Genomic DNA, 26,459 nt, shown 5'->3' on the forward strand with positions numbered 1-26,459 from the left:
AGTGTAGCTGCCTCTGCAACGCATTTGCCATGGGAGACATCAGCTGGCCATGAAGGAAGAACTTTTGGGGCCACAAGCTCAGAATTCAACAGGATCCGGCCCTCTGTCATGAACATGCAAGAGATCTCCAGATCCCTGATGGAGTCCCTGGACACCAGAGAAATCTGCCAGGACCTGCTGGGCAAAATGAACAAAATTAAAGAGACTGACGCCCAAGACTTGCGCAGAGCACTGAATAAGGTATTCCCCGTCTGCCTGAAGTGCCGTCGGTGTCTCACTAGCAGCTGTCCGCACCACAGCAAGACTGCAGCAACCCATGCCGTGCCCATGCTGACCATCTTCATCCACTCCCTGGACATCCTGGTGTATGAGGAGGAGATGAAGCTGAAGGTGGGGCTAGGCTTTGAACTGGCTGTCTTTGGGAAGGTGGTACACGAATGGAAGAAAATCATGGAGCTACCCAAAACTACTGGTAACGAAGAATGCTGTGAGGAATGCTGTGAGGAATGCGGTGAGCCTCTGCCTAGGGACACACAAGAGGGATCGAGCCTGCAGAAGAGACCAAGCAGGAAGGAGGGAAGGGAGCCTAAAGCAAATCAGCGTGGGACACACTGCACAGTCGCTAGATCTGTGGCTCTGCACGGAGCAGGACGGGGGAACTTTCTCCACACCCCAGATCCCATGTGGTCTCGGCCCCCATGGGCACAGCCACCTTCCCCAGATGCGCTTGACCGGCTGCAGAGAGCTGGGATGGAGCCACTGCCACAGGTGATATACATGGGCCTAGGTCGATGTGGCTTGGTGCAGTGTCTCCGGCGCTCCTGGGGACGGATTAAGAACAGAGTGTGTAGAAACACTCGAAGAATGACCATCTGGCTTCAGAAAAGAAAGAATTTGGGATGTGCTGGCCCCATGGCAAGGGACCAGCTGACGTCACTCGAGATGATTGCGCTCTCCAACACCATGTCGATCATGGTGTAGGGAGAGGCAGCAATAAAAGATACGAGAACGCGTTGGTGTGGCCGGGAGTTTTATTTGAGAACCCCTTTTATTGCTGGTGCTCCCTGCACCATAGTTGTGGTGTGGAAGAGCTCATTGATCTCAAACGGCAGATATACATAATGCACACCAGGTAAACATGAGAATCCTGTAACCGAATGGCCTGTCCCAAATGGCAAGTGGTGGTACTGGCTACGTGGCCATAAAGCCAGGAAGGCGTTGCCCCTAGGATAGAAGGGAGCTTGCACCCTGGGGGCAATAATTCCAAATGTAACTATTGTTGAAGACCCACACGCAGAATTGAAAAGCCAAAGCCCCTTGAGACCACACGCAGAATTAAGAGGACTCCAGATAATCCTCTAGTAAAAAGAAACAGGGCATTTCACAGTTTTGCAAGGTGGTTTTTACCTTGGTTAGGGGTGAATGAATTGGAAAAAGGTATTGTAAATATCTCAGCTATAATTGAAGAACTGGAAAATAACACTCTGGATGCAGTCCAGGCACTACAAAAGGAGGTAACAAGTTTGCAAAAATAGTACTCCAGAATCGAATGATATTAGATTTATTACTAACCTCACAAGGAGGAGCGTGCACTGTAATTAATGCTAGTTGCTGTATGTATGTAGATCAAATGGGACGAAATTGACTGGTCTCAAAAATATTTGGGAAAAAAAAAAACCAAGATCCTACATAGAGTGGCTCAAGATGACACTTCCTGGGGATTTAGAAACATTTGGGAGAAACTAACATCGTGGTTACCTGAATGGAATTGGCTCAAATAACTATTTGTTGGTATTATAATACTAATGGCATTGTATATCTGTCATCCCCCGTGACATCCGAAGAAGAATATTGTGCCTTAATGTTGGAAAAACTCAAGAGTGGGGTATGTGAAGAGGAGCAAAAACAACAATAGGAGTAAGAAAAGAAGAGGGGGGAATTGTGAGGAACAAAGTTGTGTTTTTGCAATAGAAGGTGTATTTCCATATTCAAAAGGGATTGTGCGGCATAGCAGTGGGGAGTATGTGAAGCAGGTAAGGGGAAAGTCCCCCTGTCCCAAAATAAGGAGGATAGCTAAGAAAAACAGGATGAGCAGTACGAAATCAGGAAAAACAAAAATCACGAGCCCTCTAGTCGCAGGAGAAGAAGGAAAAAAGAGGAAAAGGAGAAATTAACAGTTGGTCAAATAAAATTGTACACATATGGTATAGAAGGGTATTGAGTAGGTTGTGAACCTGTAGTACTCAGCCAGTGAGGAAATGGGAGAAATCAGGTGTCGGGTAATAGGGAATATAAGGTTAGGATAAACGTTTACTGTGCGCTCCTGCTTGCAGGACGCCCGCCATTGCACTTGTGAATAAGATAGCTTCACAGAAGATCTTCTCTGGGAAAATTATTGAGATTTTTCTTACAGGACCCTTTTGCCCACTGAGGCAGTGACCGGCACCCTTGGGGGAGCTCAGCACCCTGCTGCAGCGGGAAGGGGAGCAAGAGCTGGGGCTGCATTGCTGGAGCCGTGGGAGCGCTCGCCAAATGCTCCTTGAAGGGACATTGAGAAACAGAGCCCTGGGGCTGTGCAAGGGGCTAGCCCTGCCCTGCTCTGCCCTCCCTGGGGCACTGGCAGAGGCAGGGAAGCATCCAGCAGCACAAGCGTCTTCCCAGGGCCACCAACCCAGCACGGGTGCTGGCTGGCCACCCCTGGGGCTCACAGCCAGGTCAGACAGACAGGCCGGAGAAAAGGGCTGATAGGAGCCTCATAAAGTTCAATAAGAAGTGCAGGGTCCTGCCCGTGGGGAGGAACAAGCCCAGCACCAACACCTGCTGGGGGCAGCCGGCTGGGAAGCAGCCTGGCAGAGAAGGGCCTGGGGTCCTGGTGGGCACCGAGCTGAACAGGAGCCAGCAGAGGGCCCTCGCCACAAAGAGGGCCGCTGCTCTGTTGGGCTGCACTGGGCAAAGTGTTGCCAGCAGGTCAAGGGAGGACAGGTACTGAGGAGCGAGGGAAAAAGTGGGGAATGGCGAAGGCTGGGGGCAGGGGAGGAAGTGGGTTAGGAGTGTGGGGGGGGACGCTGGCCAGGGTGACACCCCCAGAATCCCGTCTGCGCTCTGGGCACTGCCCAGTGCCGAGGGAAAGCCCCGGGCCAGGCAGAAGAGAGCTCAGCCCCAGAGGAGGAGCAGCCACGGCAGCACCCACAGCAGAGCCCCCTTCCAGCTCCAGCCATGCTGCATGTTCCCCCTCAGTCAGGACAAGGTGGCCACCAAGGCACCCCATAAAGCGCCCGCCAGGGTGGCTCCTCTACCCCACAAAAAGGCAACCCGTTGGTGTGGCCAGGAGTTTTAACTGAGAAACCCTTGACACAAGTTGTCCTGACTTGCTTCCTCTCCTTTCCGAGCGGGTGCCGAGCTCTCTGGTGTCTCCTGCTGGCCCTGCTTGCTCCCAGTGCTCCTCCGCACTCTGTCCTCCATCCTGCCCCAGGACTGCTGGAGGCAGTGCACCGTGCTGCCCTTCCTCAGGCCCTTGTCCTCATGGTGGCCCTCTTCCTCTACAGCATGCTGGGCTACATGGTCACGAAGTTCCTGTGGACACGAAGCATGGGGGCAGCCAGCCCCCAGCCCAGCACCACCACCTGCCCCAGCCCCGTGCCCTTCTCCTGCCCAAGGCCTCACAGCAACCTGGGGGGACATCTCATTGCTGCTGGTCCTCCTCTGCTGCATTTGTCTGTGGATGCCATTCTTGGCTCCACTCAGATAAATGAGTGCGGAGGAAGGCTGGGCATCTTTCCCCTGGGCTAGTAGCAGTGACCAGCTGGCTGCTGCGGGGCACTCAGGCTGGGGGTGTTGGACTCTTTTGCCCACTAAGGCAGGAACTGGCACCCTTGGGGGAGCTCAGCACCCTGCTACGGCAGGAAGGGGAGCAAGAGCTGGGGCTGCATTGCTGGAGCTATGGGAGTGCTCCCCAAATGCTCCTTGAAGGGACACTGAGAAACGGAGCCCTGGGGAGCAGCCTGGAAGCAGCCTGGCAGAGAAGGGCCTGGGGTCCTGGTGGGCACCGGGCTGAACAGGAGCCAGCAGAGGGCCCTCGCCACAAAGAGGGCCGCTGCTCTGTTGGACTGTACTGGGCAAAGTGCAGGTCAAGGGAGGGGATCCTTCCTCAGCACCGGTGAGGCCACGTCTGCAGTACTGGGACCAGGTCTGGACTCCCCAGGTAGATATCTGCTAATACAGAGACAGAAGAAAATGCCTTCCAGCCTGGGAACTGCCCACCTGAAAACCCGGTCTGGGAACCAGAAACAGCCTTGGAAAGGCACAGCGTGCACCCAGGAACTTTGAGCAGCCTGAGATACTGAAAAGAAGGGCAGCAACAAGGAACTGAAACAGCAGTGCTTCGTCTGGAAAAGAGAAAAACATCCAAGAAAGCAGGAATTGGTGACTGCTGTTGGCTGTTTCAGCTGGAAGAACCGGAGAGCGATGTGGGGAAAGCAGAAGCTGCCGGAGCGGGCAGGACGCAGCCCCACCGCCCGGCCGTGCGGGCAGAGCACCCAACAGAGCAGCGCCCGCCGGTGCTTGGGTGCAGGGAGCCGCGCCCTCTCGTGTCTTTGTGGCACAGAGGACTCGTTTTCCGCCCCAAAAAGCCTCTCCCCGAGCCCTTCCCGTGCTGCACAAACTTTGCCTTTTCCTGCAGGGTTCCCGACAGAAACCCGGCCTGGCTGGGGAAGCCCGGATGACTCCGAGCCCCGGGAAGCCGACCGATATCGGCACGGGGCTTTGTCTTTGTCGTGCTGGGCCCTGCTGGGTCTGAACTGGCCCATTGCTGAGGTCGGCTTGATCGCGCTCTGTACCGGTGACATTTTGAACGTATGTGCACACGTGTACAGATAAGTAAGCTATCGTCAGTATATTTGCTACTATACTAGTGGTAAGTTCCTGTAATGTTATATGTTATATTATAAAATATATTATAAATAACACTTACAATACATTGTGTATTGTATATCATATATTGTATATTTTATATTGTATACTGTATACTATATATCATATATATGATATATATATCACATTCACATACCACACATCATATAACATACATAATATTTATTATATATTATATATTATATATGTTATATATCATATGTTATATATCATATATATCATATATTAAAAGTGGTACGTTCCTGTATATTAATATATATATACTTTACATATATATACACACTTGCTACTATACTGTTGATTGCTGCTACTATTGACAATATAGATCTATCTATATATAATTGCTTTCTTGGCAATAATTCATAATGGCTCAATACACATTTGCTTTATTAATTATACGTACACTTGCTAGTGGTGGTTGGCAGTAATCTGTAATCAGATAGGGAAATTTAGGGAATAAAGCCTCGGTGTCTGTGTATCACGGACCCCTGTGAATCCGCAGCCGTGATCTCCATGCACCTGCAGGCCAGAAGGAGAGGGAGCAGGTCAGGACAGCTCGCATCAAGGTTTCTCACATAAAACTCCCATCATGAGCTCATTTCTCAAATAAAACCACGCTCATGAGCTGCCATGGCGATTTTTATGGCCAGCTCAGAGCCCAGCCCCACTGGGACCTGAGTGCCCTCCTGAACCTCGCTGTGCACAGGCGTTGCCCCACATGTGTCCCCAGATGTGGGACAACCACACAGCAGAAATACATCCTCTGTCAGGGAGTGCAGCACCCACCGGACCACCTCAGTCCCAAACCAGGACCTCAGCTGACGTGTGACCCCACTCAGCCCGTGCCTACAGAGCCTGTCCTCCCGTGCCCAGCCCAGCCCTCCTGCCTTGGGACCACCGTGATGGGCTCACCCAGCCCCGCAGAGCTGAGATCCTGCAGGGGCTTGGAGCAACCCCAGAGCCCTTCCCTGACACCCCCTTTTCTCCTGGCTCCTATCCCACCCAGCCCCTCGGCAAGGGAGAGGACCCGCAGCCGGGAGAGCTGCCTGTAGCCGACTCCGGCAGGAGCTTCGATTCCCTGGGAAGGCAGCGCCACTCCCGCCTTCAAGAAGGGCAAGAAATGGAATCAGAGCCCTGTCAGGCCCCCAGCTCCTCAGTGCGGGGTCTGGGGGACGTCCTGGTGGTCCTGGCAGCAGCCCCCCCACTCCCGGCCTCCTCCTTTCTCCATGGTAACAGCAGACTCAAAATCCATGGCAACCCCATGGCAACAGCACGGGGATGCCACCGGTTCCGCAGCTAAAGGCGAGCGGATGCCCGGGCCACCACGGAGCTCCGTTCCTCCAGGTTTCATGGCCACCACCCTCCCACCCCTGCTGTCGTGAGCACCGGTGGCTCCGGGTGGAGAAGCGGTTGTCCTGCAGTCACGAGGTGGCCGGACGCAGTCACCTCGGCCTCCTCCATCGCTGGGCTGGGGGGGCAAGGCCCCCCTCCCGGCACTGCTCTGCCTCCCCAGGGCTGCATCGGCTGCAGGTGGGGCGTCGTGTCCTACCTGGCCGCCAGGGACCCCCTTTCTGAGGGCGGTTATTTTCCCTGGGGTGGGAGCCAGGAGTAACCAAAAGGCATCCCCCAAAGTGGGTTGGGGGCTGCTCCGAGGCCCGGCAGGATCTCAGCTCTGCAGGGCTGGCTGGACCCAATGCCACATCCCGAAGCACCAGCAGTGAGAGCTGGGCTGGGCTGGGCTGGGGAGGAGACCCGGGGTCTGTAGGCACAGGCTGAGTGGGGTCGATGAGCAGGAATATGTCAGCAGATAAATTGTGGAGGACCCTGCTGGCTTTGGGGACAGCCCAGCCCTCCCTCCCCGCTGCCTGCCTGGCCCCTTTGTGGGCGTAGTGGGGGAAAAATGCTGGTCAGAGCTCTGGAAGAAGAGCAGATCTAGCCCCATTTGGTGCCTTTCCCTGCTAATTCCTTCATCCTTTTCTAAGTTTGAGGGCCTGACACTGTTGCTGCCAAGGGCTGAGGAGAGATGGGGTGCTGGTGGGGGGCACCTGCACTGGGGGAAATGGGGCCCCCACGCTGCTGACTCGAGCAGCTGTGCTCCTATTGGGGTGCATCGCTTAGCAGCAGAACATTTATCCCAGCTCACAGTGACACCCCCTCCAGAAACACCCCGGTGTCACCAGTCTTGTGGCCCTGTTGTCACCCTGTGCCAGCCCTGCTGGGGTGTCCCTGTCACCGAGCGCTGCCAAGGAGCCAGCTTTCGGGGGCGATGCGGGGGTGTCAGCGCTGGGCCCGCCCCGCAGCAGCCTCCCGCCCTTGCTCCTGCTGCTCCCAGAGCACCGAGGACTGGGATTTTTCATCCCCGAAAAGCAAAAGCGAGGCCGGGTTTCAAAGTCAGTAATGCAGATAGCTGCTTTCCTGGGACTCGCTTCAGGTGGCGGCCTGGGGAAGCCCGGAGGGTATTTCTCCGGCTCAGGTTGGCCGTCCTGAAGATGGCAGCAATAACATGCAGCAGCCGTGCAGCGGCTCCGAGCGAGTGGGGACCGCTGCATCCCACCCTCCTGCTCGAAGGACACCCCCAGCCGCCTCTCCTGGCAGCATCTCCCCACTTCTGCCTGGCTCCGGCGCGACGCAACTTCTTCTGCTCCTCTCCGGTGTCCCCAGCACGGCAAACATCTGCTGGAGGCCTCGGAGCCACCGCCGGCGTCCTCCTCCGGCACCCAGACCCTCCGGCACCGTCCCTGCTCCCTGGCAAAAGTAAGTCGGTGCCTTTTGGCCTCGAGCAGCCCCGTGCTGGGATGCTCGAAGCCGTGCCGATGCACCGCTCCCTAGTGATAGGAGAGGTGCTATTAATAAATCCTGTCAGATTTTATCGCTTCCCTCTGTGCCAATGAAGAGGGTGGTTTGGGGAAGGGGGGGAGGCGGGGGGAAACCTGTTTCTCTCAAGCATTTCTTAGCTACGAGCTCGCCCTCGGTGCAGGAGCATGGGATGGCTCAGCAGGCTGTTAAACCAGCTCTCCTGTAAGTCTCGGGGCTGAAGCCGGTGTCGGAGGCGCGGGGGGTGGGTAGTGGTGTTCATTTTTGGCAGGGATCAGCGGGACAAAAGCGTGGCCCTGCTCCTTGGGGGCCGTGCTGCCCGGGGCACGGCAGCAGTGTCACTGTGTCCCTCCCAAACTTGCGAGGAGCCCAGGCACCTCCTCGGGAGGGCATGGGGAGGGAAAGGTGTGCGGGGGGCTGCTGCACCTCTCCACGGAGCCATGGCAGCGAGCAGAGGGGATCCTGGAGCCGGTGGTCTCTGCTTCCCCCCCCCCCCCCCCAAGCTGCCCCCCCAGCAGGGGGCACCTATTGCCCACCGCACTCCCCCCTGCCCTTTGCCGGAGATGCTGGCCCGCATGGGGCGTGCGGAGGTAGCTGCAGGGCTTTGATGGCATTTAGGCATTGAAATAGCTCGGCTGGCAAGTGGAGAGTGGGCGCAGGCTGTCAGCGCTGCTCCGCGTGCGTGGGAGAGCCGCCGCGGGAGCTCTGGGCACCGCCGGGGGCTGGGCTGGGCTGGGCAGAGGGTGACGGTGGCCGCCCCGTGCTCATCCCCACTGCTCCTGTCCCCCGAGGTGCCCAGAAGCCGTCTGGTCCCTGTGCCTCCTTCCCCCATCCCTCGGGGTGCGAGGAGGTCCTGCTGCCCTCTGCGCCGGGCTGCGGCGATGCTCCGGCTGTGTTCGGCGCATGCAGCGGGGGGACTGTGCTCAGGTTGTGCCCTGTACCGCAGGCATCGCGCCTCGGGGGTGAGCTTGGGGCAGCAGGGGAGGAGTGAGCCGAGCCGAGGAGGAAGGGATTGGAAAGAGATGGTGGGGAGAGAGCTGTCACTGAACGCCTCTTCCCGAGGCAGGGGACGCCCACGCAGGAAGGGACCCCCCCCGGACCCCACCGTGCCCGGCCATGGGGCTGCGTGATGGGGTGCAGCCGCTGATGTGCAGCTCAGCAGGGACCTGCTGAGGTCAGGGGATCTCCGGGATGGGCAGAGGACCCCCGGGAGGCCACGGCTCCCCCGGACCCTGCTGGCAGTGGGGCTGGGTGGCCTCAGCAGCCATGGGGAGCAGGGGCTGCGCCACCCCGACGCAGCCCTCCTCCCCACGGCACGAACCAGCCGCAGAGCTAGATAACCCACGGGGAAGAGGAATCCCAAGGGGAAACTGCCGTGGGGCAGGATGCTGGCCAGGGGGGGCCTTCCCAGGAAGAGTCCGTTAGCCCACGAAGCCTGCGGGGCTGCAGCAGATGCAGCTTGTGGCTCTGCCGTGCCCGCAGCCTGCAGCGCTGGCGGCAGAAGGGAAGACGCCTGCCCGGGCTTAGGGGAAGTGCCCTGCTGCGGCTTCGCCCCGCCGCTTCCCCCATCCTGCTCCGCTTCACGGCTGTGCCCCCACGGCACCCCACCACCACGACCATGGCAGTCCCATAGCTGCTTGGTGGGGGGCTCGGGGTGACCCCTCCTCCTCCTCCAGCTCTTCCTCGGCTCCTCGATGTCCAAACCCGGCCGAGGTTAATTTTCGGCGTTGCTCCGGGGCTGGGGGCACTTCTGCAGGCGGCAGGCCCCGCTGTCCGCCCGTGGAGGGGGTCCTCGGCGAGCGAATGTTCAGGGGGGCCTGGTGCACTCCCCAAGCGGGGAGGTGCCTTGGGGCGGTGGCGGTGCCAGACCCTACCCCGCACCCCCGGACGTTGGCACAGCGGCTCTTGCACCATCCTCCTTCCTGCCTCGGCCCTTGCGCAGCGCCGGGGCGTCCCGCCGGGGCTCCATGGGGGCAGCCTGCCAGCTCTTCCCAGGTACGAGCGGGGAGCGGGACCAGCCCCAAACACCGGCCTTCCGGGCTCCGTGCCCAAATTCCCGGATGGGACCTGCCCCGACCCGCTCCGCGGGGCCTGGAAGGGTGGCTGGGTGGGCAGGTGAGGGATCCCGGGGCCTTCCTCGCCTGCTGCCTCCTCTTCCTCCCCGGCGGCGTCGCCGCGGCTCCCGCCAGCCCCGGCGAGCCCTATCCGGAAGCGGGCGGCGGGGAGGAGTGGTTTCAGCACCGGTACCAGCCCGCGGGACACGCACCCGCCCGGGCAGCCCTCCTGCCGGCGAGGCTGCCGAGCTGCCCGCGGGGCCGGCCCGGGCGAAGGCGTCCCCCACGCGCCCTTCCGCCAAGGTGAGCGCCGCCGCCCGCTTTCGGGGCGCAGGGCGAAGAAGGGGGGGGAACGCGGGGAGCCGAGGGAAGGAAGCGGGAGCGGGGCCGTTGCTCATCCGTGCCGGGGTGCCGGGGAAAAGCTGGGCCGTGGCATGTGACGGGCGGCGGGGCGGGAGGTGCCGCTCTGCTGTCTGCTGCCAGCTCACTGTTTGCCCAAGGGCAGGGCGGCTTCCCCCGGCGAGCCTCGAGAGGAGCAAGGGGGGAAGCCCGGGGACGGGAGCGCTGCGGTGCGAGGGGCTGATGCAACACCCCCGTGCTCGCAAGGTGCCGGCGGGCCCGAGCCCCGCTCTGCTTTGGGTGCCTCTCGTTGCAGTTTCTTTTTCCCCGGTGGGCCGGGGACGTGTCATCCAAGCAGGACACGCTGCTCCTCCGAAGCCGGCCCCGTCCGGGTGATGCAGCGAGTGAATCTGCCCACGTCCCCTGGGTGGGAAGGGTGTCCCCAGGGCCAGGCGCCCTGCGACTGGGGTGGGGAAGGGCACAGCAGGCTCGGGGTTGGGTTGGGACTGCCCGGAGGAGGTGGCAGAGCGGCGGTGAAATGGAGCAGCCGGGGAAGGCCGGGCACTTCAGCCACTTGGACAAGGCTCTGGTGTTACGGCGGGGAGGCGGGGACGGCTCAGCACTGGTCATATAGCCACTGTGAGGGTCCTCCTGCCCCTGTCTTGGCCCCAGACCGCCCAGTGCAGTGGCATTTCTAGGGCAAAATGGCCACAGGGCCCTGCAATCTGCTGGGGGGGCAGCCAGCTGCAGTGCCTCTCCGCATCCTTTACGTGTCCCTCCTCACCCTCCTGCTGCTGGAGGAGAGCCCTGGGGAAGGGAGGCGTGGGGGCTTGGAGAGGAGCAGGGACAGCCCAGGACTGGCCCCGTTCTCACCCATTGCTCCTGCAGCCCATCTGCATGGCATGGCAGTGCACCTCCTGGCACAGCATCCAGCCCGGGCGCCTGCCTGCTGCTGCTCCTCTGTGCCATAGGTGCACAGGACGAGCTGCAGGGGTCAGGTTTTTGGAGGACCACGAGTGCCGGGACAGGAGAGGAGGGCGCACAGAGCTGGGGATGTCCCGCGGGGGACGCATGGGGCAGCGGTGCCGTGCGGGAGCACCCACGCAGGCTTCACGGCACGGCTCTGAAGGCCAGGCAGGGATGCACGCACAGCCCGTGGTGTTGGTGTGTGTGCGTGGCGGATGCAGGCTCAGCCTCGCTGGCGGTGTCTCGCACACGCTGGTGTGAAACCCAAGAAGACACACACGTAGTGCGAGGGCGCGTGCGGGTCCGGCGTGCGGGGGCACAAGTGCCGCTGTCCCCAGGCTCTGCGTTTCCATGCCTTCGTGCTCAGCTGCTGTTAATATTCAGCGTTTAGGCTCTTTCAGGCGGTGGGGGCTGGGGAGGCAACATCTGAATCATTTTGCTTTTTCCCTGGCACAGTTATTACTCACGAGGAGTAGATGGAGACGTGAACCTTTCCTGCGAAGCCTTCTTGCATTCCTGAATGCAAGCGTGCATACGCAGGTCTCCTCCTCCGCTGAGGCAGCCTGGGGAGCAGGAAGGCTAAAACCTAGGATGCTTGGCACAAAAATCACAGGGAGACATTTCCCTGGGGAAATTTTGGGGCAAAATTTGTTTATTTTCCATAGGAAAAATCTTTCCCAGGGGTGACTACCTCTCTGGCTTGGCCACCTCTCTGCAGCCCCATGGGGTGGGGGCGTCACGGCAAGGCCTCCGAGCTCTGTTTGGGGAAGCAGCTTCAAAGGGGAACAGGAACGCGACGTGTTCGAAACGCAGCTCCTGTGAGCCGGGGAAACCCCACAGCATTCAGCCATGTTTTTCACTTTGGGGCAGCGCAAATGCTTCGTGTTATAGAACAGTCCCAAAGTGCTTCCAGCACAACTCTGCTTCCCACAGGGAAAACCCTGCGGCCTCATCCAGAGGGAGACTTCTCGTGGGCTCCCCGTGCAGCCACTGGAAAAACACAGCCGCTGGCTGGGCATGATTCATGTCATCCCGGGACGCGAGCTGTGGCCTAGAAGTGTCCGCTTCCCCCGGGTGAAAAAGTTGCTGGGCGATGCTGTGCCCCGTGGAGGTGGCTTCCAGGGTGGTTATCAGCATCGTGTGCCCCGTTAGGAGATGCAGGAGAGCTCTGCTTCCTCCCTGCCCTCATCCCTCCCCGCAGGGCTTCCCAGCGCTCGTCCTGCCTCGCTCCCCGTGCATCCCACGCAGCACCAGCCCGACGCCTTGCTCGCGCAGCTTCAATCAACTCCCGTTTCAGCACGAGAGCTGCCACGGCCAGGAGCTTCCAGGGCGAGCTGGCCCCCGCCTCGCTTCCTGGGCCGCTCTGCCTCCGAGCCAGGGCACGCTGCTGCTCACCTGCCGCACCGCACATCCGGCACGCTGCACACCCACCACAATGCACACCCACCACAATGCACAGCCACAACGCACCCCCAGCCTGCTGCGCGCCCTGCCACGTTGCACCCCCACCCTGCTGCACCCCCACCCTGCTGCACCCCCACCCTGCTGCACGCCCGCCACGCTGCGCAACCGCGCCATTGCACCCCTAGCACGCCCACCACCTTGCACCCCTTGCACCCTGCACCCCTCTCCACGCTGCACCCTCCTCTCTCCCTGCTCAGCACCTCCCCATCCAGCAGACGTCCGTTCCCTACGTGCAGGGGCCTGTTCCTTTTTTCGGGGCACGCAAGCAGGCTGTGACTGTCCCTGAGGCTTTCCCTGCCCCGGCTGAAGCCGGGCTGCTGCTGTTGGTGCTGCTGAGTTACAGCTGCCAAGGGCTGGGAGCTGGATGAGGGGCTGGGGGGGCAGGCCGGGGCTCCCCCCGCTGTGACCCCCAGCACCCAGAGCCGAGGCAGCAGCAGGGCCCTAGCAGAGGAGGAGGAGGAGGAGGAAGAGGAGGATGGGGTGGGGATTTCCTGCAGCTCCCTCTGCCACTACAGCCAGAGGCGAAATACCTGTGCCTGTCCCCACGGCTGGTTCCAGCCACAGGAGAGCGGCTGCGAGGGGAATTTCCACCTGGCAGGAGCTGGGGCCTTCTGCTGCCTGTTGTTATCTCCAGAGGCTGAAGCACCGAGGGATTTCAGACGGGAAATCCCCCCCCCCCTTCCCAGGCCCTTCCCCTTGCAGAGATAGCAAAGGGTGTGCAGCCACAGGAATGCAGCGCCGCTGCCCGCGGGCGACGTGGGAGCATCGCTGCCCCCCGTTTGGCAAAGTGAGAGCACTTCTGCCCCCCGTTTTACAAAGTGAGAGCATTGGTCCCTCCGTTTTACAAAGAGAGCATCGCTGCCCCAGCCGTGGTGCTCGGAGACAGGGGGGCAGAAAGAAGCTGCCCCCATCCCGCAGGAGCCGTGCCGCTGGGCATGGGGGGCATTCGGGGCGCAGGAGGCCGGGTGCTCGCGGTGCCTCCCGGAGCACTGCCAGGGTGACATTTAATTGAGGGCGGACGAGGAAAACCTTGAGTTTAAAACCTGGGGGCCGTGCACTGCAGGTGTGCTGGAAGAGTTTAAAAATCTCCCGGTTTGGGGGAGTTAAAGATGAATAAACGTCGCGTTGTCCCTGCGCTGGTGTCCACAGAGCGATGGGGGGCAAACAGTGGGAGGCACCTCTGGGGGTCGTTCAGCTTGTTTCACTTTTAAAATGGCCTTTAAACTTTTATTTGTTTATTTAATATTTTTATTTATTTATTGGAAACTTTGTAAAGGGTAAAATCTTTGAGCTTTGTGGAGATCTTGTCCTGCATAGGCCTCTGCAGCGGCGTGCCAGCGCACACTGAAATGACTGATGACAGTAAAATGAAATGCTTAATTAAATTACAGAAATTAATTTCCCCCAATCTCAGCTGAATTCCCCCGAGAAACGCAAACTTCCCCACGTTTTGCAGACCCAAGCCCTGCTGAAAAGCCTGCTGGGCCGGCACGGCACCGCCATGGGGCCGTTTGGTGCCGAGCCGCGCTGCGGCCGCCTGGGATGGCGCAGATAAAGCGAGGGGCACGGCGGGACCTGCTCGTGGGCGCTGCCCAAACGTTCAGAGCACCCCGTGCCGGGGCCTGGCAGTTGGGAAAGGGAAATGACTTTGGGAGGGGGCTCGGTGGTGGCTTCCGGGCTGGCGCTAGGTGCACGTTGCCCCGGGGAAGCCGCTGCGGGGCTGACTGAGGCCGAGGCTGCTCCAGGCTGCGGAGCCGCAGCTCGGGCATGAGCACGGGGGACGGGATCGGATGCGCTGGGGGACCTGCAGCTTGGCACCCTCCGGCGTGATTTCTGCCCCTGACACAGCCTGCCCAGGGGGTTCTGGAGGAGCTGAGTTTCCCAAATAAAGCCGAGGTGGATCCAAGGGGGTTAATTAGTGTGGGCACCCACAGCTCCAGCAGAGACGGGTGCTGAGCGCTTCTGGTACCGGTGGGAGAGGAAGGACGAGCGCCGCTCCTGTCCATGGACCCTGCAGGTGTCACGGCGCAGCGGTGCCAGCCGCATCCCACAGATGATGCCCCACACCAGCCCTGAGTGTAGGGTGGGCTCCTGCCCCAGACCCTCTCCCCTCCCCAAAAAAAAGGAGGCAGGAGCAGCATCGCGTGGTACCCGCGGGTTGCCTGGCGACTGGGATGCCTAGCGACCGGCACCCGCCTGCCAAAACCGATGCTGCGAGCCCTCGGCTTCCTTCTCGCGCAGAAAGGTTACCGGGAAATACGCCCACCCTGTTCCCGGGAAGCTGTTCCCCTCCCCGAGGGGAGGCTTTGTGTGCTGCTCGGGGTTATTTTTAGCCTGGCGGCGCTGCGCCAGCTTCGGTGGATCGGTTCGGTCGGGAGGGTTGAGGCTGAGCCCTGCTGCTGCCATGGTCCTGGTCTCAGCCCCGTGATCCTGCATCGCCCCGAGGGGGGAGCACCTCAAGCACCCCCCTGCTGCTGCCCTCGGGGGCTTGCAGACCCCCCCAGCCTGACTTCGGGAGCTCCGCCAGGCCATCCGCATGCCTCTCCCTCGTACCACAGCCACACCGATGTTCTTTGCTGGAGCTCCGTTGGGCTTGGGTTTGGTTGTGGAAATCCAAGAAAAAACCAACAGACCAGGTGACAGTTGCATTATTAATTGTAAGAACGAGGGGGAGCCCCAGGGCGACCCCCATGATCCAATGCAGGGTTAGGGCACATCCGCAGGGCCCTGGGAGCCTGGCCCTGCAGTAGGACGGGCTGGAAGCCAGGCCTCCCAGCCTGGAAACTCTGGGGAGGGAAACATCCTGCTATTGCTCCTGATCACCTGAGCTTTTGATGGAAAATTGCCGTTTCCAAGCAGTCTGCTGTTGGAGGCTTTCAGGGGCAGCACACCTGGGTGCCTCTGTGTGGCACGGCCGCGGAGCTGGCTTTGAGGACGGACCCTGCTGCCCACAAAGCCTGGGGATGCTCGGGGGGGCGCCTCTTGCCCTGAAGCCCCAGGGGGCTTGCTGCTGGCTGGAGGAGCGCGGAAAAGCTGACGGCTTTGGCATGGCGAAGGGACCATGCTTTGGCATTTCTGGCCTGGAAGCCGTCCATCAGTGTGGAGGCCAGCAGGGACTGTTGTAACAAACCTTGCGGCTGAACTCTGGATAGAAACCGCCCCGAGGAGGAGGCTGGGGCCACCCTGAAGCACTCGGGGGGGCTGTGAGGCTGCTCTGCCCGGGTGGAGGGAGTGGGAGCAGCCGGCAGGAGCTTGGCAGGGACGTTTTGCCTCCAGGACCCCGTCCCTGCTGTGCACCCCGTTGCCCGAGCACTCGGGGGGAGCTGCGCTCGCAGGGAGCCTGGTGGCGAGCTGTTCCTGCGCAGATGGCCCCGCCGCGTCCCCTCGCCAGCTCCATGCCGGGAACACGCAGATCTTTCCCCGTGCCTGAGTCACCCCCTCGGGGAGCTGCCGGCCGTGGGCGTCACGGCAGCTCGCCGCGTGTTATTCCTGATTCCCGGGAGCGTGCTGCCCCTACCGCCGTGCCCAGCTGCCTGGGTGCAGCCGGCAGCCACAGCAGCGGGCTGGGAGGTGGGGGCGCGTGTCCCGGCACAGCCCTGCGCCCAGAAACACCCGCACCGATGTTTTCCCCCTCTGAAAATGGGGGTGTGTTGGGGTGGTGGTGGGGGGATAATGCCCCTGCAGCACGAGAGGTGTCAGGTGGAAAAGTGCTGGGACCCATCCTCGATGAGGTCTGGGGGGTGCTTTTTGACCGCTGGCGGCGTTTTCGGTTGTCGTGGGGAGCTGGGGGGGGCGTCATCAGGGGTTGGTTTGGTTTGGGGTCTGCAAGCAGAGAGGGCAGCACCCGCTTTACCTGCTCCAACCCCCCACCCCCCCCACCCCCCGGGGGCAGCCTGTCCCCACAGCTGGAGCTTGTGTCATTTCCTCTGCTTTGCGAAATGGGCTTCCTCCGGGTCATCACGTGGCGGCCCCGCTCCCCGCAGTGCCCAAAGGGGCTGAGCGGGGCCGGCTGGGGCAGCAGCACCATCCTGCACACCCCAACCCCGCTGCAACGGGACGCTCGTCCCCGTGCCCCCGTCATCCCCTGGCCCTGGTGTCTTTGTCTTGCCTTCCCTGCCCGGAGAGGCAGCAGTCCCCAAGGCAGGGCACGGTGCCGGATGGGCTGCGCTCCCGTGGGGTTCCCCGAGCTGCACTGGGTCCAGCTGGTGCAAAACCAGCCTGGGACAAATCCCCTGTGGGTGGGAGAAGGGGATGGGGACCGGGGGGGGGGGGGGGGGGATGTGCAAGGGGCTGAGGGTGGCGCACAAGTCCTTCGCTGGAGGTCTCAGCAGCACCCCGAGGCCACACAGGGTGGTTTTGTGTTCCCGACCCTGCGTCTGCAGCGGGGAGGTGAAATCCTGCTCGCCGTGCCCGCGGGGGACGGGGCTGGCGTGATGGATGGGAGCGGGGCAGGGCGGGTTTGGGGCAGGTATGGGGAGCAGACGCCTGAGATAAGGCAGGGACCCGCAGGGAGGTGGGCTGCAGGGCGCCCGGCCCCACTCCCTGCTGCCGGCTCTGTCTGTACGGGGGCGAGGCTGGGGTCCTTGGGGTGTCCAGGGTCCCTCACCCTTTGCCCCGGGGCTGGCGGAAGGAAGGGGAAACTGAGGCAAACGGGCTTGGTGCAGGGCTCTGCTGGGGACTTTTGGCAAGCCGCCTGGGTGCCCCAAAAGCCCCCTTTATAAGATGTGGCCCCGAGGTGTGGGCGCTGTGCTGCGCTGCTCCAGATGTCACCGCCACGAGAGCCCTGGGCTCCCGGCACCGTAAGGCTCCTGCCGTGAGTCATTAAATACCTGCACGGATGGGGCAGGGCCGGGGTGGGGCGGGCAGCGCTGCGGGGGCCCCCGCTTGTCCCTGGCCTTTGGGATCTTGTCCCTGGCCATTGGGATCGCCACTCCCCGGGGTGCTCCGGGGGCACCTGGGCACGGAGCGCAGCGCTGCAGCCCCCGGGGGGGGCAAGGGGCTGGGGGCTGCAATTTTGTTTTTTTTTGGGGGTCCTGGAGCGGAGCAGGGAGCAGGCAGCATGGCTTGGGGCAGGATGCACTGGATGCTGGTGTGAGGAACGGAGCCCCCGGGTTTGGGACCCTCATGGGGGGGCCGGGGTAAGTGGTGGGTCCCTGCTGCCCCTGCCCTTTGGGAGGAGGGGGCTTGCAGCCCCTAAGCTGGGGGTGGGGGGTTGGAAATGCAGCGGGTTTGGGGCGCTTTGAAGGAACTCTGGGGATGTGGGGTGCTGGGGGGGGGGGGCGTCTCCGCCAGGTGATGGCCATAGGAGGGGGCTGCGTGGAGTGGGGGCAAGGGGGCTCTGCAGGGGGACACGGGGCAGGACGGGGAGCATGGGGCCGGAGCCGACTGACCCAGGGTGAATTAGGGGGGCACAGCGGGGGGGGTCCTTGCTGCGGGGTCCCGCGGGTGGGCGGGGAAGAGGAGTCCCCCCAGCACAGCGCTACAGGGCTGGGCGCTGCTGCCTGCCTCTGCTGCACACCCAAACCTCCATCCCGTGCTGTGTGGGGTGGTTGGGGGGGGTGTCGGCGGGGGGGGGGGTGGGTGAGCCGTGCCTCAGTTTCCCCACCGGTACCATGGGCTGGAGCAGCCGTGCACGGCACGTGTGCGAGCGTGCCCGCGCGTGGGCTGCGTGCCGGGCACTATGCAAATGCCTCCGCACAGCCTCGCCAGCCGCAGCAGGAAGAGGCAGCGCCGTCAGCACGGGCTCGGGGTGGGGACGCGGGGGACGGCCCCCCCCCCCCCCCCCCCACTTTCTGTAAGTGCCCCTCGCCTCCTGCTCCCCACCCCCACCCCCCCGGCTTCCCTGGGGGCAGCGTTGGGGCGCAGACCCTCACCCCTTGTGCTTGACCAGGGGGTGGGCGGCGGGCTGAGCACGGGCAAACTCGTCACACCGAACTGGGGAACGGGGGGGGGGGGGGTGGGGGGGTGGGGGGTGGGCTCAGCCCGTCCCTGGTGCACGGGGATGTGTGGTCGGCCCCAGGGTGGCTGGGGTTTGGGTAGGGCTGGGGGAAGCGGTGCCCGGGCAGGAAATTTTTCTGCGTCCCCGGAGCGAGTGGCAGCGACACGAGAAACTTCCTGGTGCGCCCCGCGCCAGGGCCCGGGTGGCTGGGTGCAGCGGGGGCGTTTTGGGGTGCCCCAGCAGAGCCCCGAGGAGACGGGGAGGGTCTGTAGGGGGGCCACACGGGCTGCAGCGGGGGTCTGGTGGCATTGCTGGGGGTGGCAAGGACTTGGTTTCGATTCGGGGTGGCTTCTGTCCCTGCACTGGGCTGGGCTGTGTCCCCGCTGTCCTCACATGCCACCGCTGCGCCAGGGGCAGAGCCAGGCTCCCTTGGGCCCTGTCCCTGGGCCAGAGGGGAGGTGAGCGGGCAGGGGTGGAAATATGGGGTGCTGCCCCTTCTGCACCCTGAAAATGAGGGGCTGTGTGTGGCCAGGTCTATGTGGGGCATGGCCGCTCCGGAGAAGGGGTCCCAGGGGTGCCCAGCCAGCAGGGATGTGCCCTGGGGTGCTGTGCGTGCTTCTCGGCTCTCTTTTTTCGGCTGGGCATCTCGTGCAGGGATGTGTGTGGGGGTGTGATGAGCGTGGGGTGCTCTGTGGGGTGCTCCCCACGTCACCCACCAGGGTAGGGACACGCAGGGGACACCCAGCCCCGGTCCTGTCCCGCGGGCTCAGCCCTGCTGAAAGTGCAAGGGGACGTGTCGTGGGAACGGGGCTGGGGAAAGAAAACCGAAAATGATGAGAAAGTGGGGAGAAAGAAGAACCGAGCAAAGCATTTCTGGTGCATGCACCCTGAGAAACGCCAGCGCACGTCCTAAAGCTCTTCCCACCCGAGAGCTGAGCTCTCCGGCCCTGTCCCCACCCCGACACCCCCAGGAGGGTGCCCCTGACACCCAGGGGACACGGGGCTCAGCCGTAGATGTCCGGTGCTCGCAGGAGAAGCTGTTGTGCAGTTCGGTGAGGAGTTTGTGAATTTGGGGAGGGGGGGACGCAGAGGGGCAGCGAGGGGCTGGCCGGCCCTCCTGGGTGGGAGGAGAGGTGTCGCCAGGGGGGGGGACCCAGCCTCTGCTGGGAGCTGAGGGGGCAGCAGCAAAACCCCAAGCGAACATTTCTGCCCCAGGGGCCGGGCCAGGCCGGGGGCTTGCTAATTCTGCTCGGCCCTATCGCTATTTTGATCTCGGTGAGCAGGAAGCAGGGGGCCAGCGCAGCGAGGCCGGGCGGCCGCAGCACGGATGCTCTGCCCCAGTGCTGGTCAGGCACACCGCGGCCACTGCGGGGGGGGGACACTGGCTGTCCCCGCTTCCCCCAGTCCTCCTGGGGAGCAGGGGACCACAAGGTGCATCGCTGCAGGGACAGGGGCTGTAGGAGGGCTCTGTAAAGGATGTGGGTTGCTGCGAGATCCTCCCCGCCTTGCTGTGAAGCGGAGAGAAAAAAAAAAAAAAGAAAAAGGGTGTGAAATGTGTGAGCGCACACGCACAAACCCGTGCCCTTGGGCACGCAGCCCGTGGTGGAGCTGAGGGTGCCCAGCTCAGCACCGCTGCCCTTCTCGTGCCCGGGGGTTGCTGCCCCAGTGTCCCACCAGCATCTCGGCGATGCTCCAGCGCAGCCGCGGCGATGCGGAGCCTCCTCCTTCCCCCCTTCCCTGGGAGGAACCCGGGCTGGCCGTGCTGCTGCAGGGCACCTCGCACCGCTGCCAGCCAAGCCCTTCGTGCAGCTCCGAGAGCACCGGGCGTGTTTTTTAGGCCGGTGACTCTGTGGGGCTGCTTTAAAAAAGCCGAAGCTGCAGGAGCCAGCGCGCGGCGTGCCGGCGGCACACAGTCCTGCGCGGGGCTGCAGCGGGAGCAGGGACTTGGGCTGTCAGCACGCCCTGGCACCGCTCGCGTCGGGGCCGCCTCTGAGCTCCCTGCAAATTACAGCACAAATCGCAGAAACGAAAGGGGAGGGGAAAAAAAAAATGGGGAGGAAGAAAAGCCACCGGCCAGCCTCGAAAATGCTTCCTGCAAGCAGCGCCTTGCTGTGCGCTTTCCTTGCCTTCCCCTGCTTGCCTCTCCTCAGCCGGCGCAAGGTGCACGTTGGGGTTGCTCCTGCCCCGTCCCCAGCGGTCCCAGAGGGTGTCACATCCCCCTGGGCACTTTGGGGTTGTCCCCGCACTGTCCCCAGCTGTACAACCCCACAAGCACGCTGCGGAGAGCGGAGACCCCTCGGGTGCCACCCACCCTGTCCCCTGGCACCTTTCAGGTCCCCGTGCCACCTGCCTGGATCCGCAGGGCAGACCCCCCCCCCCGGGTGTCCCAACATCTTTCCCAGCCCCCCTGTGCCTCCAGCCCTGCCTCGCCCCCTGCCCAGGGCAGGGACCCCCGAGCCGGGGCCGTTCCCCCATGGCAGCCCCGGGGGTGACGCAGGCGGGTTCGACCCGCGAGCAGCCGGGCTCCTGTTTGCAAACAGCCTCCTGCCTGTTAATGAGTAACTCGAGGGCTGAGCTCAGCGAGGGCTTGGACCCGGAAGGGGCCTGACGGGTGAATTTCCACATTTATTGTTGCACACCCAAAGATCAGCGTGGGGCAGCTGCTCGCAGCCCGCATTGGCCCCACGCACGGAGCGAGCGGCCCCAGGGCACGCAGGACAGGGCTTTCCCCGTCCCTCCTGCCAGCCCTGCCCAGCTCACAGCCCAAACACCCCACAAAAAAAAAACAAGATTTGGGATCTGCTTGGGATCATCCAAGATCCCATGCCCTGTTAGATCGACGCAGGCTGAATATTATTTTTTTTTTTCCCAGTTTTTCTCGGTAAAACGAAAACTCAAACCACTTCCCCTCCAGCCTGAAGGACGTTTTCGAGCAGGCTACCAGTTTTGATGACCTCTAAAAATAAAAGAGCGAATCAATATAAATAAGTATTGCCCTTCCGCGTAGCGACGGGCCCGGGGTTGCTCTCTCCCCGTTCTGCTCTGGTCTCTGCGCGAAGCCCTCTGCTAAATTCGGCTCCGCTAGGAAGTCGCGCTGCGGGGCCCTGCGCTGCGCAGACTTCCGTGGCCGACGGACAGAGGCACGGGGCGAAGCCTTCGCCCGCTTTTCTGGGGCCGTGGACGGAGGGAGGCAGGGGTGAGCGTGGGACTGGGCGTGTGGGATGGAGGGCGAGGGGCGGTCACTGCGCTGGGCGAGGGGAGGCTGCGCTGGGCGAGCTGGAGCTAGAGCTGATTGACGGAGCCCAAACCCCGTGTGCGCGGCGGTGTCCGCGTGGGTGAGGGACAGCAGCGACCTGCTGGGGACACAAGTGTTGCTCCAAAGGTGCTGGGGATGCAGGGGTGTTGCTTTGGAGGTGAAAGGACACAGGGGTTTTGTTCCAGGGGTGCTGGGGACACAGTGGGGGTGCTGCTCCGGAGGTGCCGGGGACCCAGGGGTGTTGCTCTGCAGGCGACAGGGACACGGGGACATTGCTCTGGAGGTGCTGAGGGCGCAGGGACACTGTTCTGGAGGTGCCGGGATCACTGGGGTGTTGCTCTGGAGGCTCTGGGGACACAAAAGAGGTGCTGGGGACACAAGGACACTGTTCCGGAGGTGCTGGGGACATGGGGGCATTGCTCTGGAGGTGCTGGGGACACAGGGACACACAGTTCCAGAGGTGCTGGGGGCACGGGGGTGTTGCTCTGGAGGTGCTGGGGGCACAGAGGAGATGCTGAGGACACACGGGTCCTGCCTGGAGGTGCTGGGTCAGGGCGCGGCTGGTGCTCAGTGGCCGTGTGTGGCCGGGGAGGGGGGGGCACATGGGGAGGGAGAGCACCCTCGCTCGCACTCCTTCCTCTTTCTCTTTCCATCTCTCCATCGCTCTCCGTCCCTTTATCCCTTCCCTCCCTCCCCTCCTACCCATACGGGTGTCCCTGCCCCGTCCCCATCCCCTCCAACTCCCTGGGGTGCCCCCCCCCCCCCCCTTCCCTCTCCCGCCGCCCCCAGACCCCCACCCCCCCACCCCCCCAGCAGCGTGTCTCTCCGCAGGGAAGGGATGCTCAGCTCCTAGCGCCCCGGGCGTGCTGAGGATGTCGGCCGTCCCCGAGCCCCTGGGCCGCCCGCGGAGCAGCTCCTTCCGCAGCCTGGGCGGGACGCTGGAGGCCACGCTGGGCATGGGGCCGCTGGAGGCGGACCGGGAGGAGATGCGCATCCTCAAGGTGTGCTTCTACAGCAACAGCTTCAACATGGGCAAGAACTTCAAGCTGGTCAAGTGCCCGGTGACGACGGAGATACGGGTACGTGGGCGGGGGGGGGGCACGCGGGGCCGGGGAGGGCATTGGGAGGGGTGGGGGGGGGGGGTGTGCACCTTGTCCGTCTGGCATCAGGGCGAGCTCCCGGCAGGAGCCTTTCCCACAGCTTGGTAGCCCCCAGAGCCCCTTGGCTCCAAACCCTGGGGGGCAGAGAGAGGATCTGGGCATCCCCAGCAGCCCACCTTGGAGAGGGCGAGGGCTCCTCAGCCCCGCTGTCAGTTCCTGCAACAGGGCTCAGCCCCACCGAGTCGCCCTGGCCCCTTGGTGGACAGCAAAGAGGAGTTTGGCCGTGGCTCATCCTGCCATGGAGAGGGCGCTGCGTTTGGGTGCTGTGGGGATGGTTTCCAGCCTCCCAGGGGGGATGTGGGTGCAGGGGGTGATGCTGCTCCTTCTCGGGGGGCAGCACACTGCGGGAAGCCCAGGTAGAGGGGACCAGAGCGCAACTGAGCCGGGGGTCGCTTCTGGGACATCCCCTCCTCCTGTCCCTGGGGGAAGCTCGTGGCATGGCAGAAGAGCTTGGAGACGAGCACAGGAGTGGTTGGAGAAGGCGAGGACTCATCAGGAGATGCCTCTGGGGAATGCAAGGAAGGACAATGAAATGGAGATGGTCTGGCTGTCCCCTGTGCCACGCACAAGGGTCGGGATGCGGGTCGCTCCTCCCCAGGGCGAGCTGGGCCATCACCGAGGCCAGAAATTGCTGTGGCTTCTGGCAGGACAAGTTTCGGGGACAGATCTTCCCTGAGGGCTCCTGATGGCTTGAACACCATGTCTGGATTTGGAGGTCTTGAAGCTACAAGTAACTGGAGACTGGGAGATTTTATTTCAGAAGGTCTTGGCCTGACCCGTGGACCTAAACGCAACCGCCAGCATTTCACACAGCAAGGCATAGCTTGGGCTGTGCCATCAGCCATCAGCTTGCGCTTGCTTTTTGGCCTCCAGCCGGAGAGCAGAGGCCAGGCAGGAGCTGCAGGGCCGTGCGTGCCGCCCCGCTGTCCCCACACCCGTGGGCACGGTGCCCGCGATGTCGGCCGCGGCGAGGACAGGGCAAGGAAATGCCCACCCCGACGGCTTCTCCACAGCACGTCGGGGCAGCTCTGCTCAGGTGCCAGGCTGGAAATGACCCGCTCAGGCTTTTGTCCTCCAGCAGCACCCAAAAAAATTGGGCATGTTTAGGCTGTGTCGCTGCAGAGCAGGATGCGCGCTTCTCCGGAGCTTGAGCGGCGGCTGCGGGGGCTGAGCACGGGGCTGTGCTTGCAGCCGTGCTGGGTTTCCTCCTCGTGGCTGAGCTGGCTGAAGCTCATCTGCAGACCTTGGCGGCCTGGTGTCAAGTCCGTGGGGCAGGTGGCGATAGCAGTTTGGGCTCGCAGTGCCTGCGTGCGAGGACGCGCTGCGCTGCGAGGGTGCCCACGCTGAAACCGCGGCAGCTCTGAGCCGGAGCTGGCTGCAGAAGGCACCGCGGCGGAGGGGACACGAAGGGGGACGGGGCTGGGGAGGGTCCTGGGGGCCTGCAGGGGGCTGAGCCCCACTCCTCCCTGCCCCATCCCGTCCCCAGGAGGTGATCAAGTCCATCCTGGTGAGCGGCCGCATCGGGCCCGACATCAAGCTGGCCGAGTGCTACGGGCTGCGCCTCAAGCACGTCAAGTCGGACGAGATCCACTGGCTGCACCCCGAGCTGACGGTGGGCGAGGTGCAGGAGAAGTACGAGTGCCTGCACCTGGAGGCTGAGTGGAGGTAAGGGACGGAGCCCTTGGCTTGGGGGGGGGGGGGGGGGGGGTCCCTCTCCGTGCCCCCAGCCCGCCCATGGGGACCTCACCGGGGGCTGTCCCGTGTCTCCAGGTACGACCTGCAGATCCGCTACCTGCCCGAGGACTACATGGAGCGCTTCACAGAGGACAGGACCACGCTGCTCTACTTCTACCAGCAGGTCCGAGGCGGCCCTGGGGGTCCCCCAGCACCGGGGGCATCGCCTCTTGGGGAGCCCAGCACACGTGGGTCCCCAAACCCGGGACCTTGCAGCCCTCTACCTTCACCCTGCCTCACCCTGGGCTGCGGACCCCCCCCCCCCCAGCCTGCAGCCTGCAGGACCCCCCCATGGTCCCGTCCTGTTGTGCCCCCAACCATGGCAATAAACACCCCCCCCCCCCGCCCTCGTCCCGGGTCGGGATGCCAGAGCATGTGGACCCTTGTGGGTGTACGTGGCATCCCCTCCACCCCCTGACCTCCATTTCTCCCCCCCACCCCCAGCTCCGAAGCGAGTACATGCAGAACTACGCCAGCAAGGTGAGCGAGGGCATGGCCCTGCAGCTGGGCTGCCTCGAGCTCAGGTACGTGCCCCTGGGGTTTTGGGAGCGCAGCGGGGGGCTGGCAGGAGGGGTGCCGCAGCGGTGGCAGCGGGGCCGCGGAGCAGCCGGGAGGGTTTTGGGGTGGCAGCAGCGGGAAGGGGCTTCCAGAGCCCTGCACGGGGGGGCTGTGCACTAGGGGGAAGGATGTGGAGGGGGGATGTGGGGTGGGGGGGGGGACATGTGGCGATGCATGGGTGGCCGTCTGATGTCACTTTGTTCTCGCAGGAGGTTTTACAAGGACATGCCCCAAAACGCGCTGGACAAGAAGTCCAACTTCGAGTTCCTGGAGTGAGTAGGCACAGCCTGCCCCGCGGCCCCGGGGTCTCCCAGAGAGACCCCCGCAGCCCCCTGCCCCTCATCCACCCCCTTCCAGCCTGCACTAGGGCTCCCCAGGTGGGCCTTCAGCCCCGAGCCTCCTCATCCTCCCACAGCCATCACCTTGCTGGTGTGGGGTGGGAGGGGGAAGCTCCCCAAGGAGCACCCCACCACCCCATGCACCCCCTGCTCCCTGCTTTGCTGGTGTCCCCCTCCCATGTGTTACGGGTCCGCAGCCCCCGCGGGGCCGTTAATGCACACGGGGTCTCTGCTCCCCAGGAAGGAGGTGGGCCTGGACCTCTTCTTCCCCAGCCAGATGCAGGAGAACCTGAAGGTGAGGGGCATGCACCTGGGGGGGGTGGGGGGGGGCTGAATGTCTGCACGCAGGGCTGGGCGCACGGTGTGGGTGCACACGTGGGTGCCTGGGGGTGTCCGTGTGTGTGCATCAAGGCGTGTGTGGGGATGTGCATGTATGTGTGTGCATTTGCACGCGGGTATGTGGCTTTGCACATGCTTGTGAGGGTTTTTTGGTGTAGACACGTGTATGTGTGCACACGTGAGTGGCCGTGTGTGTATGGGTGTGCAGCTGTGCACCTGCAGGTGCGTGCACAGCATGTCTGCTGACAATGTGAGGGTGTGTCTGCATGCACATGTGGGTGTACGTGGGTGTATCGTGCACACACGTGCACGCGTGCATTTCTGCCCACGTGGTGTACCTGCAGGAACACACGTGTCCATAAGTATGCGCACACAAGCATGGCCACGTGTGCAAGGGTTGGCCTGCACACACACGCATGCACATCTGCCCACACTCACGTGCATGTCAGGCTGCACACACATGGAGGTGCGCTGGCATGCACACGTATGGATGCACGTGCCTGTGCACACAGCCTCCTGCTCGTACCTGCAGGTGAGCACGTGGGTGCCCATGTGCCCTGGTGTGTCTGT

General features: G+C 62.8%; 1 protein-coding gene across 10 annotated transcripts in view; it reads left to right on the forward strand.

The window, feature by feature from the left end:
• Window positions 1-9,317: 9,317 nt before the first annotated feature.
• PTK2B (protein tyrosine kinase 2 beta) overlaps window positions 9,318-26,459 on the forward strand; it is a 29,081-nt gene continuing 11,939 nt past the window's right edge. For 4 of the 10 annotated variants that reach the window (XM_035568300.2, XM_050710135.1, XM_050710132.1 and 1 more), the window contains exons 1-7: window positions 9,980-10,100; window positions 22,592-22,839; window positions 24,407-24,585; window positions 24,691-24,778; window positions 25,099-25,178; window positions 25,422-25,484; window positions 25,791-25,845. In XM_035568300.2, coding sequence (XP_035424193.1) covers window positions 22,633-22,839; window positions 24,407-24,585; window positions 24,691-24,778; window positions 25,099-25,178; window positions 25,422-25,484; window positions 25,791-25,845 — 672 coding nt within the window. In that variant the 5' untranslated portion in view covers window positions 9,980-10,100; window positions 22,592-22,632. Of the gene's footprint in view, window positions 9,739-9,979; window positions 10,101-18,249; window positions 18,361-21,521; window positions 21,701-21,800; window positions 21,918-22,591; window positions 22,840-24,406; window positions 24,586-24,690; window positions 24,779-25,098; window positions 25,179-25,421; window positions 25,485-25,790; window positions 25,846-26,459 lie in introns of those variants that run through there. The other 6 variants (XM_050710133.1, XM_050710131.1, XM_035568301.2 and 3 more) reach the window with 6 other exon arrangements.

The sequence above is a fragment of the Cygnus atratus genome, chromosome 3 (genome assembly GCF_013377495.2).
Source record: "Cygnus atratus isolate AKBS03 ecotype Queensland, Australia chromosome 3, CAtr_DNAZoo_HiC_assembly, whole genome shotgun sequence".
NCBI classification, from domain to species: Eukaryota; Metazoa; Chordata; class Aves; order Anseriformes; family Anatidae; genus Cygnus; species Cygnus atratus.